The sequence below is a fragment of the Heteronotia binoei genome, chromosome 15 (genome assembly GCF_032191835.1).
Source record: "Heteronotia binoei isolate CCM8104 ecotype False Entrance Well chromosome 15, APGP_CSIRO_Hbin_v1, whole genome shotgun sequence".
NCBI classification, from domain to species: domain Eukaryota; kingdom Metazoa; phylum Chordata; class Lepidosauria; order Squamata; family Gekkonidae; genus Heteronotia; species Heteronotia binoei.
Window position 1 is genome coordinate 25,049,048 of NC_083237.1, and position 22,412 is coordinate 25,071,459.

Sequence of the window (22,412 nt, forward strand, 5' to 3'; positions counted from 1 at the left end):
AGAAGAAACTTCAAATGCAGGCATTCCAAACCCAAGTCTAATTTGAAACCCCTCCCCCCCCATATCAAACAGCCCAAAGCATGTTTACTTTTAAATTTATGAGTTAATTTTTATGCCAAGCTCAAGGCAGCATTCTCCATTTTATCCTCACAACCACCCTGTTAGGTAGGTTCATCTGATAGAAAATTACTGCCCCAAGGTCAGTCAGCCTGTTTCATGATGGCAATTTTAAGCTGGGTGTACATCAGTCTGGCTTTCTCTTTACTTTGAAATAAACTCCAGAGAATTAGACTTGAAATTTTACACAATAGAGTCACATTTTAACAAATGTTCTTAATTCACAATTGATGTAGAAATATTTGCATAATGTGTTTTTAGAAGTAACTTATTCAAATTTACCTTTTAATGCAAAAAACCCTGACTTTTTACCCACATCCTATATTCCCTTATGGAAATGCAAATTCCCCTTAAAATTCTGATATTTCATAATATTTTAAATCAGAATGTCAAAAGTTTGCATTGCAGTTCATTTTACAGTTCTTTAAAGTTTAGTACAGACGTTGGTCTCAAGAGTCAGATGCAAGAATTCTTATGCTTCCCTCATGAGAAGGCAAAAAATGCATTATTGCAGAGCAGTTTCAACTGGATTGATAACTGTTGCAAAATAACTTAAGAATAAAAGGCTGCAGCATCCAGAAGCAGAACTGGAGGGCATGAGTTGGCAGAATCAATACAGTAAAAATCAATGGTATCCAACAGTTCCTTCTGGTAAGGAGAATATATATCTTGTCATCGTTCTTCTGCTTCATTGGCTCAACTCGGAGATCTGCTTCACTAAGAAAAGCTTGTCCTGACCCTCCTGAATACAATAAAAAGAGAAAACAGCTGGAAAGAAATGACCTGTACATTTCATTTTTCCTGCTATTCCATATCAGGCTAGTGGGACCAAATGTTACCAAGCATTTTTTTTCCAGAATTTGTTCTTTTATACAGAAAAGTCCTCTCATTTTGCAGCTGCCCATAGAGAATAGCTCCAGTGTTCTTCAGGGAAATGGCAGCTGCAGTTCTCTCAGAATTAGAACTGATGAGTGAGGGGGAGAGTTCCCCTTCACCTTTAGGGAAGTCCAGTCACAAAACCAACTTGGAAAGTGGCTTTAAAATGGTGAAAGGTAGTGACAGATAGAAAAAATGTTCTTGCATCATTTCAGATCCTGCTCCACCTGAGCTTAATCCTGTTTAGTCTGACTGGCAAGAAGACCTAAAAGTGGAAGTCCAACCCAGCCCTCCTATTTGGGAAGGCAAGGATTAAAGCAGCATGTGCCTAAACTGTGACCTCACTCATTTCGGTGGCTTCCCATGTCAGGCCCCAACCATTTGGCAGTTTCTGATCCTGAACCAGCCAATGCAAGAGGTGGGTTTCTGACTCTTGCCCATTCTCCATGATGCCTCTTGTCAACAACTCACCAGCTGGAGCTGTCCTTTCAGACCTTTGACCATAGAGCTGTAGGAGCCAGCAAGAACCACGAGGTAGAACATGAGGATGCTTGAAGATGAAGGCAAAGGAGAGGGGATAGGGAGAACAACATGGTGTCAATGCGTGTGCTTCTCTCCCTAGGATGCAGAAATCTGGCATCCTTCTCTCTTCTCCCTTCCTGTCCCCATTCCCAGAACCCAGATGTCCACCTCAATTACCCCCTCACCTCAGCAACAGGAACAAGGGTGCCGCAAAGGCCAGAGAGCCTACAAACATCAGGAATTCCTGGGCAGTTGGCGGTAGCTGAGAAATGGCATTGGAGACTATATTCCACATGGTGGGCTCACCTCGAAATGGGCCACAGGCTTTTGAAGGGGACAAACTATAGGAGAGAGAGAACAGAGATATAACTGAAGCGTTAGGGGGAGTGAAAGACAAATGCATTTATTTATTACAGTTTTATAATCATATATACTTCTAGCTCAAGGAGGCTTATAAAACAACCCAATCACAAGAACACAATTTATTGCCAACTACGCTGGGGAGCAGCATCTCTAGTGACCACCAAAAGCTATGGAATGACAGCCAAAGCTGACCAGTAGCCTCCTGGCAGAAGGAACTTGGATTCTGCTTTGGGCAAAGATTCAGGCTAGGCAGCAAATTGTGCCCCCCCCCCCCCCAGCAGAGCTTCTGTGCCTTTAATTTTGCAAGGCGACCAGAAAAATTACAAATGCCCATCATGCAGCAGCTGTTACAGACATAAGAGCTCCCCATTTCCACTACAGCTGCCACCAGCACTTGCCTAGATTGAATTATCACATCAGGCTAAGGATAGTCAAACAGTTCCATAAACATGAAGCAAGGCTGGAGATGGCTCTCCACATAGGGTGGAGGACATCTGTCTCAAATGCCCCTGGTTTGAGGCTGTGGCTTACAGTTGCCCCTCTGGATCTTGATTCTCATTTGGTTTTGCTTCTGTACTACCTCCTCTCTCCTGTCTGGAATTCTCAACTAAGAGGCTGGGCAAGGGTCTTATACTTACACAAACATGCTGTACAAGGCAGGGACGCAAGAAATAGTTAGACCCAAGAGCAAAACCAACAGGAAAAAGAAATTGGAGCTGGAGGCCCGAAATGTCCGTTCAGCCGGCCGACAGTTGGCATAGAGGGTTAGCTAGAAAGGAGGAAGAAAATATGCAATGGGCTAAGTAAGAGCTCAAGAGACCTAGTTCATACCCCACTGCCAGCCAGGAGAAGCTGGGAATCCTTTAACATCATTAATTCCTAGAATGAGGTGCAACAGAATCTCCGAAACAACACATCTTATAAGGCCCTGTTCCAAGGCAGAATCACAGTGAGTAACAACAAGAAATGAAGCAGCAAAGAAGGAGGTCCATCTGGCTGTCATTTAAGAAGAAAGGTGAGGACTTTTGGCAGACCCAACTCAATAGACTGGCAGCTCTGGGGTTGCTTGGAAGCTTATCAGGGGCCCTTCAATGAGGATAGCAAGCTTTTCCTTTTAAGTTAAAAAGAATACATGAGGAAAGTCTCCAGCTTTGACTTTTCCTTGCTGTTCTGGTTTTCTATTTACCAGAGATATTTTAAGTTTTGCTGTGTTTTTTATGCAGAGGGGAGTATTAAAATATGGCACCCAACCTCAAGCCTGAAATATGATGGAACTCATTCTGTTCCTTTCAGAATTTAGCCACCTTATTCTGCCATATGATGTAGGCCAATTCATCTAGAACCTGCCTCAGAATCCCCTGAAATGTGCAGGGATGCCCTCACTGATAGGCAAGGCTTTCTCAGCAGATGTCAATGTGAAAAGGGTTTCTTGAAGGCAGGACACTGAATGTGCATAAGACTCCAAATCCCCTCTCTTACTGTGTACTGTTTCCAGCTTCACCCCATCAGGGCACATGCTCTCTTTGAACCCAGAAGTCTTTGCTCACAAGCGTATCTCCACTCACGACTCACCTTTTTCATGTAAAATATCAGAATATATTTTAGAGTGTTGAGCACAGGCAGCAGGGGGCAGAAGAGAGCACCCGTCCAGCACAAGGTCTGTCCGTACACCAGATCCAGGACATTGGCAGGCACCATGAACTCTTGCTGACCCCATAATTTTACTAATGGGCAGGAGGGTAGATATGTCACCAACATTCTGGAATACAAACAAGGAAAATGAGCAGATGTGGATTATGCAAAGCTGAGACCCTCAGAGTAGTGAACGCAACTAGAGAGATTGGTGGCATAAGATGGCTTCATATGTTCAGGCGCCCTTTGACCTTTACTGAAGTCTGGCTTGTGTGATTCCAGAATCCAAGTGCCTTAGGCACAGCTGCCACTAGGAAAACTGATATTTCACGCTAAATACTGAAAGCACACTTGAGCATCTTGGTTTTTTGTGAGTGCTGCTCCTGTGGAATAAAATGGGGAAGAATGTTTTATTCTAGTCACTGCGAGCTTCCTTTTAACATCATTGGTGTGGGGGAAAGCACAACAAGGGCTCTTGAGCCTTAATTAGATGAAACAAAAAGTTCTATTGATTCCCTACCCTTGTGCACCAACTAAAATTAATTTCCAGCGTTGTCGATACAAGGACTACTGTGTTCTTCCGTGGCTCTCTGACTTTTAAGGGATCTACATGTTTTGTCTGTAGTCAGGGCCAAACTACAAGTTTAGGTTTTTAACAAGGTGTGCGGAATGGCTTTTAATAAATAAAAGAGTCCAAACAGGCGCAGGGGAAGAGTTCTGCCATTTTCACATATCAAAACAGCATGGGGGGGGGGGACTTATTTCCCTGTTTTTGCTGCTTTGTATGCACAGACTAAAGAGCCCCATGGCACAGAGTGTTAAAGCCACAGTACTGAAGTAATAAGGTCTGCTCACGATGTGAGTTCAATCCTGGCAGAAGCTGGGTTCAAGTAGCTGGCTCGAGGTTGACTCAGCCTTCCATCCTTCCGAGGTCGGTAAAATGAGTACCCAGCTTGCTGGGGGAAAGTGTAGATGACTGGGGAAGGCAATGGCAAACCACCCCATAAAAATCCTGCCGTAAAATACTTGCGAAAGCAATGTCACCTCAGAGTCAGAAACCACTGGTGCTTGCACAGGGGACTACCTTTACCTTTTATGCACAAACTACTCCACGTGGAGCAGCAAAACCAGTGTTTTTTTGGTGTCAGAAAATGGCAGGTGCCCTGCCCCCTCACTATGATGGTGGTGCTCAGCTGCTCTGTGGCTGCAGGGAACCCAAGTCGGGTCTGGGGAATCCTAGCTGGTTAAAAACCCAAGCGTGCTGTTTGCCCTTTAGAGAAGCACTGGGCCAACCTCTGCTTTTTGAATTTTCAATGGGATAACTGCATTTTTTTTTCTTGCAAGCATGCCAAGGTGCAGTCTGATACCAGCTAGCTGCACGCTGTGCCTGCTGAAGTTCTGCAGTCATCCTATGGATTACACAGGTCCTAACACCATTGCCAGTTTGATGTAGTGGTTAAGTGTGTGGACTCTTATCTGGGAGAACCAGGTCTGACTCCCCACTCCTCCACTTGCACCTGCTGGAATGGCCTTGGGTCAGCCATAACTCTGGCAGAGGTTGTCCTTGAAGGGCAGCTGCTGTGAGACCCCTCTCAGCCCCACCCACCTGACCGAGTGTCTGTTGTGGGGGAGAAAGATAAAGGAGATTGTGAGCTGCTCTGAGACTGAGATTCAGAGTGGAGGGTGGGATATAAATCCAATATCTTCTTCACCATGGCCTGAAAGAACTCCCATCCCCCTCACCATTTTTTGTTTCTAACATCCAGCCAGATGAAGAGTTCCGGAGCACCCAAAAGCTTATGCACTGCTTTTTGGATCATTTGAGTTGGTCTTAATGAAAAATATCACAATGCTTTTGTTTTGGGATTTGGAATTGGAACCGATGCTATGTTTGCAAACAGGCCTAGAGAAAAATGTCCTGTCCCTTTAATAGAGGCTCTCCTGATCTTTCAGATCTCAGAAGCTAAGCAGAATCAGCCTTGGTTAGTGTTTGGATGGGTGGCCACCACAGAATCCCAGGCAATTGCAAATCACCTCTGAATGCCTCTTGCCTTGAAAACCCTATGGGGTTGCCATAAGTTGGCTGTGCCTTGATGGGACTTTATACACACACGTACAAAGTGTAGAAATGAGCCACAAAAGCTTTAAATGGCATGGAGGTAAATAACATCCCAGTAAGCTTCTATTGAGACTACCTTTACCTTTTTAAAGCTTCTGTTAAAGAGAAGGGACGGTGGCTCAGTGGTAGAGCATCTGCTTGGTAAACAGAAGATCCCAGGTTCAATCCCCAGCATCTCCAACTAAAAGGGTCCAGGCAAATAGGCATGAAAAACCTTAGCTTGAGACCCTAGAGAGCCGCTGCCGCTCTGAGTAGATAATACTGACTTTGATGGACCGAGGGTCTGATTCAGTATAAGGCAGCTTCATATGTTCAAGGATATTTTTCGTGGGCAACCCTAACTGCCTAGATAATGTTTAAATTCCTTTCAACCACATGTTTCCATAAACATCTTGGAAGAACAGCTAAACCAAGGGTGGCCAAACTGTGGCTCAGGAGCCACATGTGGCTCTTTCACACATATTGTGTGGCTCTCAGAGTCCGCACCAGCCTGTTGGCCAGCTTGGAGAAGGCATTGCTCTCTTTAAATCAGTTCTTCAAGCCAGCCAGCAGCTTGGGGGAATGCATTTAGAGTTAAAGTTGCTTTCTTTCCACCTCTCCTTTCCCAAATCTATTTGCCTTCTTTCCTTCCTTCTTGTCCTGTGGCTCTCAAACATCTGACGGTCATGTCCTGTGGCTTTCAAACATCTGACATTTACTCTATGTGGCTATTACATTAAGCAAGTTTGGCCACCCCTGAGCTAAACCCATGCTTACCAAAGAGTAAAAAGGCAACAACCCCCCTCCCCCAAATCCTAAATCAGATTATTTCATACTAGCTAGAAGACAACCTTATGCCCATCTATGTGACACAGAACTGGCAAAACTTACTTTCTTGGAAATTCCACCAGCAACATCACGAGCAACATGATCAGCAGGTCGAAGATCAATAGTTTGAACATTTCCTGACCCACTGAAGTCTCCCAACACTGGAAGGACAAAAAGAACCATCTCAGGCCTCATCTGGCTCAATCACTGACAAGGCCTTCGTTCTCATCTTCCCTGCAGCTCTCCCAGAAATCCTGATAGCTATTTGCCCTTTACAGGGTTGCCAGGTCTAGGTTGGGAAATTCCTGGAGACTTGGCAGTGGCGCCTGGAAAGAACAGGGTTTGGGAAAGGGAAGGGCCTCAGCAGAATGAATGCCATAGAGTCCGTTCTCCAAAGCAGCCATTTTAACCAGGTCAGCAGTAGTCTGGAGATCAGTTATAATTCTGGGAGATCTCGAGGCCTCACCTGCAGAACTAAGTTTGCCAGCTCTAGGCTGGGAAATACCTAGAATTTTTCTTTTTGGGGGGGAGGGGGGAGGAGGGGAGCCTGAGGTTTTGAGAGGGGAAGGACTTCAGTGGGGTATAATGCCATGGAGTCCATCTTCCAAAGAGGCTATTTTCTCCAGGTGAGCTGATATCTGTTACTTGGAGATCAATTGTAATAGTGGGAGATCTTCAGCCACCACGTGGAGGTTGGCAACCTTGTGCAGGACAGAAACCGTAGTAACATCACATTGGTTTCTATATATCCTGGGCATGATTTTTTCTAAGCCTGGCCCCCAGCTAGCTCCCTTCTGAAAGTAATCGGGATTCCTCAGCCTACTAGGCAAGGCCAAACCTTTGGCTTAGCCACCGCAGTGACAATTTGAGTTGGTGGTACAATAAAGATGGTGCCAGTGCATCCCAGAGGCCTGGTTAGCACTAGCTAGAAGCAGTATGAGAGGAAGAAATCAATATGCTTTGCTTGGACAGGGCAGAGAACCAATCTAGATCTGGTACTACCATTGGGTTTCACTCTCCACTCAAGAATCTAGGCTCTGCCTATCCAGCCCAGGCAAGCCTGAACACATCAGATCTTGGAAGCCAAGCAAGGCTGACTCTGGCTAGTACTTGGATGGGAGACCTCCTTGAAATACCAGCAGTCTGGAAGACAGGGGCAGGCTTTATCCAGTCACCTCTCTGAACATCCCCCAGGCCTCCAGTAGAGGTCACCAGAAGTCGTCATGGTTTCCAGGGATGCATGCATGCATGCACGCACGCACGCACACACACATTAAACCTAGGCTTTGACCTCCTGGTTCTCCTCACCAGGAATTGGTGGCTGTATCCACAGTCCTTGCATTCTTGATGTTGCAGGTCCCCATTACAAGTGATCTGGGACCAAAGTGAGATAAGAAGAACCACCAGGCTTGCAAGTCGTAGGAAGACAGTCCTACCAGACAGAAAAACAGCATAGTTATCAACTGAAAAGCAATGATCTGGCCGTGTTTTTTCTAAGGTCAGCTTGCCAAGTAAGATTGCCAGCTTCCAGGTGAGATCTGGAATTCTCCTGGTTTATTGTTTTATCACGCTGTTGTGACCCGCCTTGAGCACACTAGTGGGGGATGGCAGGAAGTAAACTTCATGAAATAATAAATTAATATTTCTCCTTTATTACATGTTCTTTGTTGTTTTCCATTTCCTAATTTGACCCAGTTCAAGTGACAGCTTTTTGTTACCTTTTGGTACACATCTTTTTGTTCTTTGCTCCATTTGCTGTTGGCTAAACAAAGGGCAATTTCTATTTCCCTCCTCTGTCCTTCGTCTCCTGCTACTCCCTTGTCTCTGGAACTCACCACCATTTGTGCTTCCCCCTTCTCATAACTGTTCAAAGCATCTGAAAAGGCACTTATTCCATCATTAGTGAAATCTGCCTCTCTTTTGGCTGCGACCTTCAGTTTTCTGTCCTGTTCCCCTTTCATTTTGGTCTTTTGAAAAATAACTAGCCTGTGAATGACAGGATTGTTCATTTTACCAGTTTGATGTAGTGAGAGCCAGTTTGGTGTAGTGGTTAAGTGCGTGGACTCTTAATTGGGAGAACTGGGTTTGATTTCCCACTCCTCCACTTGCACCTGCTGGAATGGCCTTGGGTCAGCCATAGCTCTTGTAGGAGTTGTCCTTGAAAGGGCAGCTGCTGCAAGAGCTCTCTCAGCCCCACCTGCCTCACAGGATGTCTGTTGGTGGGGGGAAGGTAAAGGAGATCGTGACCACTCTGAGACTCAGAGATTCAGAGTATAGGGCAGGATATAAATCCAATATCTTCTACCTTGTTTATTGTACTGCATCTACCTTTTAAGGCACAATATCATCATCATCTTTACAGCTAGCTGCCTGTATTCCTCATGTACACCATGTCCCACAGAATATCCAGCACCTCCTGTACAGACTGTACCTGAGAAGAGTGATTTTGATTTCAAAGCTGAGCGGATATTTCTCTAGTTGCACAATGACCCCAAAAATCATTGGGATAAGAAGGTTTGCAACTGTGATGACAGCAGATGGGAGATAAGCTGCCAGCAGCTCCAAGATAATTTGACCTTTGACTGGAGAGTTCACCTACACAAAGACAGAGAATTCTGGATTAGATAATCATAACAGAAAGAGGACGAGAGGAATTCGTCATCTCCTTTCTTAAGATGCTCTGGCAGAAGTTCAACAGGTGCAACAATAGGGAGACCCACTCCTGTTGAATATCTGCTTGTCACACAACTCAGGAGAGTTTCTATCCATAGATTTTCAGCACCTGGCTGGCTGGTCCAGATGGTATAAGAACTGGCTTCCCTTTTGGTCCAGGTTCCCTTTCCCAGCATGCCCCCAAATGGCAGTGCAGTTACTGAACCCACCATCTGCTAAATCAGAGGGCAGGAGTTTGTTGTTTGTTTGTTTGTTTTTTTTGGGGGGGGGGGGGGTTCCTGCCCCAACCAGCAATAGCAAAGGTCCTGATGGGGAGACTACATGTGGAAGCTACTTCTTTACCGATCCCACAAGCTGCTGGGAATATTCAGTCGCCAAGTAGATGCAGAAAAAGCCTCCAGCCAACAGGCCTAAGACCAGAATGTTGAGCAGGCCTCGAAGTATGTAGAGAGTGACTCGTTGTTTTGTAGTCTGCTCTGCCAGGCGCCTGCGGAGCATCTCCTCCTCGAGATCCATCTGCAGGGAGAAAGAGACTCCTTACTAGCATCCCCAAATGGAACCTTCCGTGATAATAATTCCAGAGGGAACGGCATCAGTTTTATAGAAAAATAATAAAGTTGCTGTTGCAACTCCTATTTACCAAAATGGAAGGACATTGAGCAGATATCTCTGCCAACATGGTTGATGTAAGCTAAAACCCGGAAGAAAAAGATCTCAGAAACCCAGTGTTACACTGGTATAGCAAGTCCTATCAGAGGTGAAGTTTTCTGATGGAGTTTATTTTTATCTTGCCTTGCCTTGCCTTCAAGGAGTTGTGGCCAGTCAATAACACGCCCCTTCCTTCCACACTAACTTTTGTCCTCACAACCTTGTGAGGGAAGTTGAACATAATGTGATCAAAGAGTGGTGATTTTATTTATTTATTTAATTCCATTTATATCCTGCCCTCCCCGCCGAAGCGGGCTCAGGGCGGCTTACATGGTCATGCATGTGCATGAGTATGAACATATAATAGGACATAAAAACCATAAAACAGTTAAAAACATAGAAAAATTGACATTTCAGTGCTATGATCTTAGGTTTCAGATTAATGTTTTCTGTGAAGCAGATCTTAGATGATCTTTTCTGCTGCTGCTGCTATAAAACAGATTGCAAGAGGAGGCCCATATGTTACCTGGAAACTGTAGTGGCCGGCAATCTAGTTTGCAAATGCCTGGTGGAAGAGTGCCATCTCACAGGCCCTGTGAGCTCTTGCAAGGCTCTCTAGTCTGACATTCTAAACAGCTGGCAATGAAGCAAGCAACCTGTAGTTTGTCAGGTAGAGCAAGACGTAACCAGGCCCAAAGGTTGTTTGATGTGTAACCATGTATTACGTTTTCCTCATGTCTTCCCCAATTCCTGTGCAATTAGACATGTGTTGCAAGATCTCTGCCAGAAACTTAATTCTCAGGCATGGGGATGGGTGTCTGATTTGGATCAGGACCACAGCACATCCATGCGTGCATGGGAATTAAGTCGCCAGCATGGAACTCACAACAGACATGTGGGAGAATGTGAGGAAAATGTAATGTGTAATTAGATCTTTCTTTTGTATGCCAGTGTAGAGAGCACGAAACAAGAGGATCCCATTGGATACTGGTGCCTGCTGTTGTGTGTTATCCTGAGCCCTTTGTTAGAGATCTTTGATCTCCATTTAACCACGTTATCTTTCTCTTCTCCCTTAATATAAGCCTGAGGGCTGATTCTGATGCCCAGTACTGAAAATGAGGAAAAGGCAGCATACAGCCTGATACAATAATGAGGCATCTCATGCAGGAGGTACAGTTTGAACTGGTTCCCATAAAATTATCCTTTTTTGTTGGCCTGGGGTCACTATGTGCTGTATAGCTTTGTGGAAAACTGAGACTTTGTGCAACAGAAAATCATGACTCATCTTGAAGGGGACTGGTGAATGGGCATGGGGGTATATGACTTGCAGTATGCCAAAGCTGGGGGCTGACCTGCCCTGCCCTGGATAACCTGAGCTAGCCTGATATTGCCATATCCTGGCAGGATTGACCCTTGTTAGTATTTGGAGGGGAGACCACCAAGGAAGTCCAGGGCCACGATCCAGAGGCAGGCATGAGCCATCTGTGACTTGACAGCAAAAAAAGAAAAAAGAGGCTGGGGAGCAGGAAGCAGGTATGCAAATGTCAAGAGACTTGTATGTCATTCAAAGTTTTAAGGAATTGGGTGCCAGGAACCCACAACTTCCTACTAGTCTCCTTGAAAGCCAAGCCCAGGTACCCCAGCACTCTGCGATATCTGTTTCCAGCCTCTCTGGCATTGTCAATTAGCCTTACCCGCAGTTCATAGCGAATACTCTTGTGTCTTAACTGCACTGCGCTGGGTTGCATCAGGCCAAAATCCCAGCCAGCAAAAATCTTGTTACTGTAGGATCCAAGGGAAGCATCTTCACTAACTAGGCTGTGTTTGAGGGAATACACTGACCTAAGGAAGGAAGAGCAGAGAGAACAGGCATTGAAATAAGACTCATCCTCCAGCTGGGAGATGCAGCTACCTCCCAGTTCTCTCACCTCCGTACAATCCATATCAGACAGAAGAGGAGGTAGAAGAAGGCTGTGAGAAGATAGGCAAGGGGGACGTTGTATGAGAAGTTGACAAAATCGACTGCTGAATTTTGGTATTTGCCATAGAACAGGTAGGTGAGTTCCATGAAACCCTATAGGGAGATAAGCACATGCAAAACTGACCACTGCTGAAAATGGGTCAGGGCAGCCCTTTTTGGGGATGTTCTTGGGATACAGTCCCTCACCTGGCCTGACAGAAGATCCATGATATAGGAAAAGAAGCTGACCAAGCCATAGACTGCGGGGTTGTAATGCAGACAAGAGGCATTCACTGAAAGGAAAGGGGAAAGAATGAATTAATTTCCCCAGCCCCAGAGAATCCAGGAGTTAACTGAAGTTGTTATAAACCCTACTATCAAATCCAGGAGTCCCAGAAAAAATGATTTAGCATAACATACTCTAATCTGTCCTGTTTTCCAAAGGTGTGCTACAGAAGCACAAAATCTGTCAATACAGTGAAGGGGAAGCTAGACCTGCAGAATTTCTGCCTCCTGCTCTGCTATTCAAGGTACAGAAGAGAAAGGATCTTGTTAGAGCCAGTTTGGTGTAGTGGTTAGGAGGGCACTTTAATCTGGGAGAACCAGTTTGATTCCCCACTCCACATGCAGCTGCTGATATGACCTTGGGTCAGGTACAAGTTCTCTCAGAGCAATTCGAGAGAGAGCTCTCTCAGCCCCACCTACCTCACAGGGTGTCTGTTGTGGGGAGGGGAAGAGAAAGGAGATTGTAAACTTCTCTGAGACTCCAACTGTAGGACAGGGTATAACTCAAATCTCATCTTCTGCCACTTTTTACACACAGGTTTGCTCGTAGTTCAGGTAGCCAGCTCGAGGTTAACTCAGCCTTCCATTCTTCTGAGGTCGCTAAAATGAGTACCCAGCTTGCTGGGGGGAAAGTGTAGATGACTGGGGAAAGCAATGGCAAACCACCCCATAAAAAGTCTGCCGTGAAAATGTGAAAGCAACATCACCCCAGAGTTGGAAATGACTGGTGCTTGCACAGGGGACCTTTCCTTTCCTTACTCACAGTTAAAGGGGTCATTTTGTAGAAAAATAGGTGGTAGAGCTCATCCAGGAATTCTTATGCAGCTGCACATACTATTCAATGGACAAGGAGTTGGAACTCTCAGAAGGAGGAGGTGGAACTCTCAGAAAGGTTCAGGAGCTGTGCTTCTGTGAGCTCCCACTGAATTTGAGGCCTGGTTTGAGTGCCAACCTGCAACAATTTTTCTCTGAGTTTTCTCATGTCCTTGTTTTCCTGTGTTGCTTCTCTGTGCTTTCTCAAATCACCTTTGATCGAATTTGAGAAAGCACAGAGCAAGACAAACTGAAAACCAGAATGCAAAGAAACTCAGACAAAACCCTCTGCAGATTGACACCTAAATTGTGCGGGGAAAACTTTGTGTGAAAAGACCCAAATATAAAAATAAGTATACAAACAATTGTAGGCATTTCAGCTCACTCTGATATCTGAAATAGTTTCTTCTTCAAAGAATCTGGGATTTCTGGTTTATAATAGACCTACCAGAGGTGTTGCTGGTATGACTAGTCCAATTGAGGTGGAGAGCCTCAAATGCCACGTTGGGAGCGACCACAAATCCCACCACCAGGAAGGAGGCAACAAAGTTCATCAAGATCAAGAACCGCAGGAAGCTGAAGTACGACTGGATCCCTGTTCCAAAGTGGCCTTTGGGGAGCAAAAAACAAGAGGTGACAATGTTAGGACAGCCAGTGCAACCTGCCCCCCAGCCTGATTCTGTGGGGACAATTGAGCACCTCTCCTACCTTCAATGTGGCGCAGCGTGCTCTTCCACATCACAGCGTATGACATCACCGCGCCCACCTGGCTCTTGAAGTGGCGTAGAGTCCGTCTTTTCCCCACGCGCCAGAGCTGCAAACCACTCAGCCTGTTGACTGCCTGCTCCTGCAGTACCCTGAGGAAAACCCAAAAGTCTTGTGCATGCTTCAGAACATAAGAAGATCCCTGCTGGATCAGACCAGTGGTATTCCATCTAGTCCAGCATCCTGTCTCACACAATGGCCAGATAGTTCCTCTGGAGGTCCAACAACAGGGCAAAGAGGCTGAGGCCTTCCCGTGATGTTGCCTCCTGGCACTGGTATTCAAAGTCTGACTGCCTCTGAACTTGGAAGTTCCTTTTAGTCACCATGGCAAATAGCCACAATAGGTCTATCAGTCTAGGTATCCACTGATAGACCTATCCTCCACACTTGGACCTTTGCTTCTTGAAGGTTATTAAAGAGAGACCCACAGCTTTCCTTAACTTACAAAATCTCCCACAGAAACATGGCAGTGGAAGGTGTTATCAAGTCACAGGTGACTTATGGTGACCCCTTGTGGTTTTCAAGGGAAGAGACATTCAGAGGTGGTTTTGCTATTGCCTGCCTCTGTGTAGCAACCCTGATCTTTCTTGGTGGTCTCCCAGCCAAGTACTAACCAGGGCCAAATCCTGCTTAGCTTTCATGATCAGATGAAATTGGGCTAGCCTGGGTCATCCAGGTCGGGGCTCACAGAAACACACCAATTACGAGCCGGTGTTGGTGGAAGATAGTGCTTTGCTGATCAATCCACCCATTAAGAGAGATTGCACCTCCTTAGCAACCATCTATGTGTGCTCAGAAGTCAACTCACCTTTCAGAACCAGTTAATGGAGCCCCTGTTTTCTTCCCAGGTTTTGTTTCCCAGAATCCTTTGCCACAAGGACACTCAAGAACCCCTGGATGAAGCTGCTCAATGATTTTAGATATCTATCCCCTTTACCCCCTCCTTGAGAACCCAGGCATCTTTTAAACCCCCTCCACCCCAAAAAAGAACCCAGCTGATACCTGAGCCTCCGTTTTTCCTCAAGGCAGAGGGGTAGCTCTCTCAGAGGTTTTCTGTCTTCTTCTTCCTCCCCCTCTACATAAGGTAGCACCTGTTCCTGGGGATCCACTGAGGGCTTCAGTGCCCCCTCCAAAGCCTCTCCCCAGGCCTCTGCCTTGTTGCCACGGAAACGCAGGGTCTGGTTGCTTGGTAGCTGGAGAAAGAGAGATGGGCTACGGCGACCCAGGCCAGACCCTGGAGAAAGGATGCAGAATGAGATTTGGTGCATACATGGGTCAGAGAGAAGCAGTCCACCTGATAACAAGTCCCCTGATATTAAAGGAGAGTCCATAAACCACAGTTTGTCACAGTCAGAGAGGATCACTTCATAAGAGTTTGAGAGCCAGTGTGATTTATTGGGATATTATCTGGGAGACCCACATTTGAATCCCTATGGAATCTCATTGGGCGATCTTGAGCCAGAAGTCAGCCTAACCTACCTCACAGGGTTGTGAGTAGGCTTCCCAACCCCCCCCCCCCCGCCCTGGCGGGGGACTCCAGAATGTATAGCCTCCTCCCCCGGTCTCCAAAAGTCCAGAAGCGGGGGGAGGGGGGGAACTTCATGCCACTCTCCCGGAGAGAGCCTGCCTGATTCCCTGCACCCACCGAAGGCTCGGCACTGGAGTCCAGTCCTCACCCAGGCATGCTAAGCAAGAGCCGAAAAAGAAGGGAAGGGAGGGGGTGTGTGTGTGTGTCCTGTCCTGTTAGTAAGGAAGATTTGTAGAGGTGGTTGGTGTGTAAATAAACATTCCTTCCAGGCACAGAGAGAGGGAGATCTAGCAAACATTTTCTCATCACACAAACCTGCCCTGTGCCTTCACTGCAGAACAGAAAGGCATGAGGTGTTCTTGATGAGATTTTGAATGATGCATGAACTGATAAACTGCCTTGCCCTCAACCTGTCAGCAGCAACTTCTGCAGAACTTTGCAGTAGAATACTTATTGAGAACTTTTGGGGTTGTTTTGCCTTTAAGAAGAAAAGCCTCTCTTCCAGAACAGGAAGTGCAGTGGATGTGTGTGCAGGCAAGGAGTAGTCTTCTGACGCTGTTTTGCTCTGCGACTAAGGTGCTTTCTAAAGCTTGATTTTAAATGATTTAAGGTATCGGTTTAGAGTGCTTAAGTTTTCGTTTTATGTGCTTCTCAGCCGGGCTGGCTAAGCGCAGCCCCAGCCTTGTGTTCTTGTGGAGACTGTTTATTTTTTCATTGTCTTATCTGATTTATTGCCTCCTCTGCTTTTATTGCCCCATGTTCAGCTTAACTTTGGTATATGCTGGCCCGGGTGTCTGGAACATTCTGAAGAAATTTGTCTTAATTTTTAAAACCTTGCTAAAACTTTGAACCCAGTGGCACCTTTAAGACCAACAAAGTTTAATTCAAGGTATATTTTTTCATGTGCAAGCATACTTATTCAACTGATTTGCAGATTACAGAAGTCATTTTCACTTGAGAAAATGGGTGTTAAAACTAACCTATTTTTATTTGCTAGCATTGTTTAGCTGAGTTAATTATCCTGCTCTCCTTCCCCCCCCCCTTAAGATATAGCAGTTTTTTTATCACAACAAACACACCAAACAAACCAATCCTATAACGACTGTGGGGAGGGATTTTCCAGGTAAAGATCAGATAGTTTGACAGGAATTGTATTTTTTGTGAAAAGGAAGCAATATAGTTTATTGCATTATGAATATGTTGGTTCTAGATGACTTTTAAACATATTTTTGAGCAATGTTTCCTCTAAGCTGAGTTAGTGTGAGCTAGTTCAGTTTTTAGTTTCCAGCTCACACATTTTGGTCTTATCTCAGGAAAAATGGCCCCACATGAAACTAATTTATGCAGGAGCTCATGACTTCAATGCCAATAGCTTACAAAGTAGATTTTTTGCTCACATGACCCCACAGTTTAGAGGGAACATTGCTTCTGAGTCTCAGGTGTTCTAAATGCAGTACTGCAGATATTGTTTTGATATTGTGTTCTTTTCTAATCCCACTAAATGAAAAGATGAATAACTGATACTTGAAAGTATTTCCTGGAATTATGGCATATCTCCAGATTACAAAGTCAATTTCTGCTGGAGAAAATGGATGCTTTGGAGGGTGGACTTTGGGAGCATTGTAATCCACTAAGTTCCGTGTCCTCCCCAGGCTCCACCTCCAAGTCTCCAGGAATACCCCAACCTGGAGCTGGCAACCCTACTCCTGCCTCTGGTCAGTGACAGGTCCTGGCAACCCTAGAGCTATTCTATTACATGATGGTAACCAGAGCTGCTTATTAGGATTTTTGGTAGGGGTGATATATGCAAACCTCCACTCCCAATTGCTAGACATAGAGGAGGACATAATATGCTCTAGTGTGCATATAAGAATTTTCTCTGCTGTGAATTATCTTAAGCTTCCAAATTGCCAAGTTCCTGAAGCATAAAGAGCTACAAATTCTTTTTTGTGGCAAAGAGAATGCAACTGAGAAATACCTGACCACAGAATTACCAGAGGTATAATAGAGCTACTTAGGCTTGTAATTGTGTTTGACCTGAGAAGACAGCAGTAACTAAGTCTTACTAGGTTGGGAATGGCTTCCACTGTTTAAGAGGGAAGCCCATATCTGTTTTGAATTAAGTGACATTATTTAGCAAGCTTTCATCCAAATTTGTCAATTAGAATCTTATCATTTGAATTGAGTCTAGCACTAAAGTCTCTCTCTCCCCCCCCCCCTTTAGAATCAGGTGTACTGGAGTATCTAATAAAAGTTCTTCAATAAAAAATTCAGATTAATTACAGCACCTTGCTATATCTGATCATTTTTGCTGGGGAGGGATATATACATTTAGTATTAGAAGAGACCCCATTTTGAAGTGTAGGAGGATAGCCATTGCCCATGGGTTTGAATTTTTTAGATGGACACATTCAATTTAAGTGATGTAGAAATTAGGATTCCTAAACCCCCATGAAGGGTTTTAGAGGTGGGGTTTGATGCAGTGTGCTGGAAGTGATATAGAGGAGTGAAGCTCAGGAAGTGACATCACTTGACCTTTGACTTGGAAGTGATGTCACTTCCTTGCTCCTGGCTCCACCCCCAAAGTCCCCAGATATTTCTTAAATTGGACTTGGCAACCCTAGTTGTGAGGATAAACTGGAGTAGGGGAGAACAATCTTTGGTCCCCCATGGGAGAGAAAAGCAGGTTATAGCTATCTAATTAATAAAGTGATTCAAAGAGAGTCATTATGCATTGCCACCTGCAGAGCTTCATGGTTGGGCAGGGATTCCAGGGCCCTGCTGGATCAGACCCAAGTTAATCCAGATGCCAGTAGGGGCTTCCTAAGTGCTTCTGGGGAGTTCCTGAGAGGGTGCAAAGACATGGACCTCCCCTTCCAGTTGCTTCTTAGCCATTGATATTCAGGGGCATAGCTTAACCAAGATACTTAAATCCAGAGACAGGAGGTGTGAACAAGGCAGATTTTCTGCAAACCAGAAAAGGATCCCAGTTTTGCAGAAAAATAAAAATAAAATACTTTGGGGGCTTTAAAAATTATAAAAGGAATACCTGTAGCTTTAAGCAACAGATTCCCCTAGGCAACCACAGTATTCCAGGCTGGGTTCTGTCAGCAAATGGCAGGGAGAGGGCCTGGGGCCTCTCCCTGGCCTATTTTGGCCTTTGGAGGAGGATTTGTTAGGGCCAGGCCTGAGTTAGGGTTGCCAGCTCCAGGTTGGGAAGTTCCTGGAGATTTTGTGGTGGAGTCTGAGAAGGGCAGAGTTTGAAGAGAGGCAAGGCCTCAGCTGGATGTAATGCCATTTAGTCCACCCTTCAAAGCAGCCATTTTCTCCAGGGGGACAGATCTCTTTCATCTAGAGTTCAGTTGTGAGAGGAAACTCCAGGTCCCACCAGAAGGTTGGCAACCACAGGCCTGGCAGCATCCTAGGGTTGCCAAGTCCAATTCAAAAAATATCTGGGGACTTTGGGGGTGGAGCCAGGAGACATTAGGGGTGGAGCCAAGATCAAGGCTGTGACAAGCATAATTGCTCCAAAGGGAGTTCTGGCCATCACATTTAAAGGGACTGCACACCTTTTCAATTCCTTCCTTCCATAGGAAATAATGAAGGCTAGGGGCACCTTCTTTTGGGGCTCATAAAATTGGACCCCATGGTCCAATCTTTTTGAAACTTGGGGGGTATTTTGGGGAAAGACACTAGATGCTATACTGAAAATCTGGTGCCTCTACCCCAAAAAACAACCCCCCAGAGCCCCAGATACACACGGATCAATTCTCCATGATTTTCTATGGGAATAAATCTCCATAGGGAATAATAGAGTTCCCAGCAGACATTTCCCTCCCCCACCCCGCTTTCTGACGACCCTGAAGCGGGGGGAGGGTCTCCAAACCGGGGGATCCCCTGCCCCCACCTGGGGATTGGCAACCCTACTTCTGTGACCTGACTTACTACTGTTAAACAGCAGCCACCTTATGAAAGCCTGTGTGGTAAAGCGGTTAGAACTTCAGACTAGGGACTGGGGGACCAGATTCGAATCCCCATCTTGCTGTGGAAGCCTTCTGGTTCCATTGTGGGTCAAATTTCATTTAAATATTTATGCAACATTTGCACATACTCTAATACTGCTCATACAGCTATTGCCTTAAGCAGAACTTAGAACCAAAAATTATTTTAAAAGAACAATATTAATTCTTAATTTATTTGAATATTACACCTATGAATTTTGCCACAGAGAAGATGACAAAATCATTTGTATCTAATAGTAGTCATGACACCTGGGCTCACACATTTAGCAATTCTGTATTTTTGAGTAAAGGGATGACTAGATTAGTCCTCACCTTGTTAAATGCAGGGCACTCCATAATCATGTTAAATAGTTTTGATTTTATCATATGAGTATCTACACTTTCTATTAGAGTACGATACTCCATTATATCTGCCCTCCAAAACTGCTGAAGGAAGAGTATTCATTCTTGCCAAAGTAAAAGCTCTTCTTAGATTTGGGGCTGTCAATTGATTAAAAAAATATTTTGACAGTTGTATTGGGAGGCCAATTCCCAAACAGAGTGATGAGCAGGCCTTGTGTGCCCTAACAGACGGTGCATCTTTACACACTCTTTGTCTTATAATATATTCAGTATTTACATTCAATAGTCAATATTTAACTATTTATACTGTATTTAAATATTTATACTGCACTTTTCTCTCCAACGGGGACCCAAAGTGGCCTATAGTATCTTTCTCTGCTCCTCCATTTTATCCTCACAACAATCTTGCAAGGTAGGTTAGACTGAGAAAGTACATCTGGCTCTAAGTCCACCTAACAAGCTTCCAGGGCATAGTGTCTGCATCTGTGTCGTCCAGATCCCAAGCCAGCACTTTAACACTACACCTTGCTGGTTCTTTTAAAGATTGTTTCTGTCTAGATCCTGTCATATTCTTACGCTCTCAATGACCACAGTTTATCTATGTTTATCCCACTCTTCCTTTAAATGTACATGTGTACACTTAAGGGAGGTGTACATGTAGACTTCCTTCTCTCATTTGATTCTCACAACACTGTTAGGGAGGCTAGGCTCAGAGTAGGTCTAGGCCCAATGTTACCCAGTGAGCTCCACAGCACACTAGGGTTTGAACCTGTGTCTTTCCAGTCCCCTTACCTGTAATACCTACATTACACTGTGTGTCCCTTACCTTTGAGGGCAAGCCTCTTAATCCAAGGCCATTTTAATACCCACTATCCTGTGCGTTTGCTTCAAGCTCATAACTGGAACTGAGAAAATAATCTTGCCAAACAGCCGAAGGGTTCCAACAGACACAGCGGAATGAAACTGCTAGAAATCCTTGACTCCAGCCAGTACCCCTAGAGGAGGAAGCTTACCCCACCCCCGTACCTGCTTCATTGCTCCTGGTCCCCAGACTCCTTTCCCGGCTGTCCTCCATGGCTACAAATTAGTCTGTGGTCGTGCTATGTACTTCACCCCTTGTCAACAGCAAGAGGTGGAACAAGGAACAAGGAAGTGAGAAGGCACGGGCTGGCATGGATTAATGATTTCTTCGGATGGTTTGCCCCAAAGACAAAGGCAGCTGCTTGGCAAAGAGTTGCAGGAACAGAGACTGAGATGCAGTTAACTTTCCAAAGTAGAGCTGCCCCTTGGACCTTCAAATTTTGAAAGAAAGCCTTTCCCTACCTTGTATAGCATCTGATCTGGGCTCGCCACCCATGAATACACAGCAGAGTGCTACAAGTGATCCATCTCCTCAGCAAGCGTTCCTGTATTATGCTGGTTTGCAAATACTTAATTGCTTTTCATCAGGGCTTTTGGGTAGAAAACCCCAGCAGGAATTCATTTGTATATTAGGCCACAGCCCTGATAATACCATTGTTCCGCACAGGCCTTTTTTTGGTAGAAAAAGCCCAGCAGGGACTCATTTGCATATTAGGCCACACCCCTGATGCCCAGCCAGCCGGAACTGCGTTCCTGCTCAAAAAAAGTCCTGCTTTTCATACTTCATATATTCCTGTGTATGCTTGAAACATCTTAGAGGGCTGCCTCGAAACAGGAAGCACCCACAGTCCTCTGTGATAAAAGACGCGGATGCTCTAAATCATGGCATCTCCTCACAACTTTCCTGGCTCTGCCCACTAAGTGTTTATAGGAAGTGGGTGGAACTAGGTGAGGCTTTTGTTCAGCAAGGCTTCTGATTAATCATTAGAGAATTGATCAGCTGTGCAGTTTTTTGAAATGTCATTTTGGCAGCAGCCAGCACAGCATGAGGATCTTCCTTGTGTGACTGAAGGCAAATGGCAACAGCTGTTTTCGTGGCTGGCTTTGCCTCCTGCACTGGGAAATACCTGGAGATTTTGGGGCTGGAGTCTGCAGGGGCAGGGTTTGGGGAAGGAGGGGCCACAGCAGGGTACAGTGCCTAGAACCCACCCTCCCAAACAGCCATTTTCTACAGAACTGATCTTCCGTCATCTGGAGATCAATTCTAATACCAGCTCTCCATGCCCCACCTGAAGGCTGGCAACCCTGGCTGCACCTGTCATGCTATATCACAACTCCAAAGGTACTTGCAGGCTCAAATAGGTTGAGGACTCCTGATCTAAATTAATGTACACATCCATGAAATATGCAACATAAACAGTGGTCTAGTTCCGCAGAGGCACTGGTTCAAGCCTTCTTGAAGGTGAGAATCTTGGGAACCTCCCAACTAGACCCATGCAGTTTCCATATCCCTGCGCCACACACACTTAAGCCTGAGGAGATTAGAGGCGTGAGATGTTCAGCATGATTTCAGTGACTTTGGCCCAGGCTGGTGACTCTGACTGAGCCAGGTCAGTGGATCCAGGATCAGCCCGTTATCTTCGCATATTTTACTGCTTTGTGCTCGTCTAAATCAGGGGCATTGAACTCATTTGTTATGAAGGCCAGATCTGACATAAATGAAACCTTGCTGGGCCAGGCCATGTGTGTACCTAGTTAAGATTAGCTAGGAGAGATATGAGCTTTTAAAAGGACACAAACACAAGATTTAAAAAAAAAAACTTAAAATGAAACATGCTTAAAACATTAGCACTTGTTGGTCTTATAGGTGCTTTCATTGTATTTCTCCCAGGGGATCCCAGGAACTGGGCAAAGGAAGTTCTGTCTCTTCCCCTCCCTCCCCAGGAGACGGAGGCGCCTCAGCCAATGGAGAAAATCAAGGTTTTGCTCTGTAGCTTCTGTGTAATTAAGCAAGCCTTGTAAAGCAAGCTGAGATGCAAAACATAGTAGAGAGGGAGAAGGAAGCAGACAAGAGCCAGT

General features: G+C 45.3%; 1 protein-coding gene across 2 annotated transcripts; it reads right to left on the reverse strand.

The window, feature by feature from the left end:
- Positions 1-675: 675 nt before the first annotated feature.
- On the reverse strand, positions 676-20,648 carry TMC4 (transmembrane channel like 4). 2 transcript variants are annotated; one of them, XM_060256356.1, is made up of 16 exons: positions 20,499-20,648; positions 14,583-14,814; positions 13,524-13,672; positions 13,264-13,425; positions 11,925-12,010; positions 11,686-11,831; positions 11,452-11,599; positions 9,452-9,625; positions 8,868-9,031; positions 7,745-7,868; positions 6,500-6,597; positions 3,451-3,637; positions 2,517-2,647; positions 1,701-1,856; positions 1,465-1,543; positions 676-859 (listed from the first exon to the last, which is right to left on the reverse strand). In XM_060256356.1, the coding sequence occupies exons 1-16, from the start codon at positions 20,545-20,547 to the stop codon at positions 806-808; spliced, it is 2,139 nt and encodes a 712-aa protein (XP_060112339.1). In that variant the 5' UTR covers positions 20,548-20,648; the 3' UTR covers positions 676-805. The 2 variants fall into 2 exon arrangements, with proteins under 2 accessions (XP_060112339.1, XP_060112340.1); XM_060256357.1 differs by lacking the exon at positions 14,583-14,814 and having other exon boundaries at positions 20,499-20,555.
- Between the last annotated feature and the right edge of the window lie 1,764 nt (positions 20,649-22,412).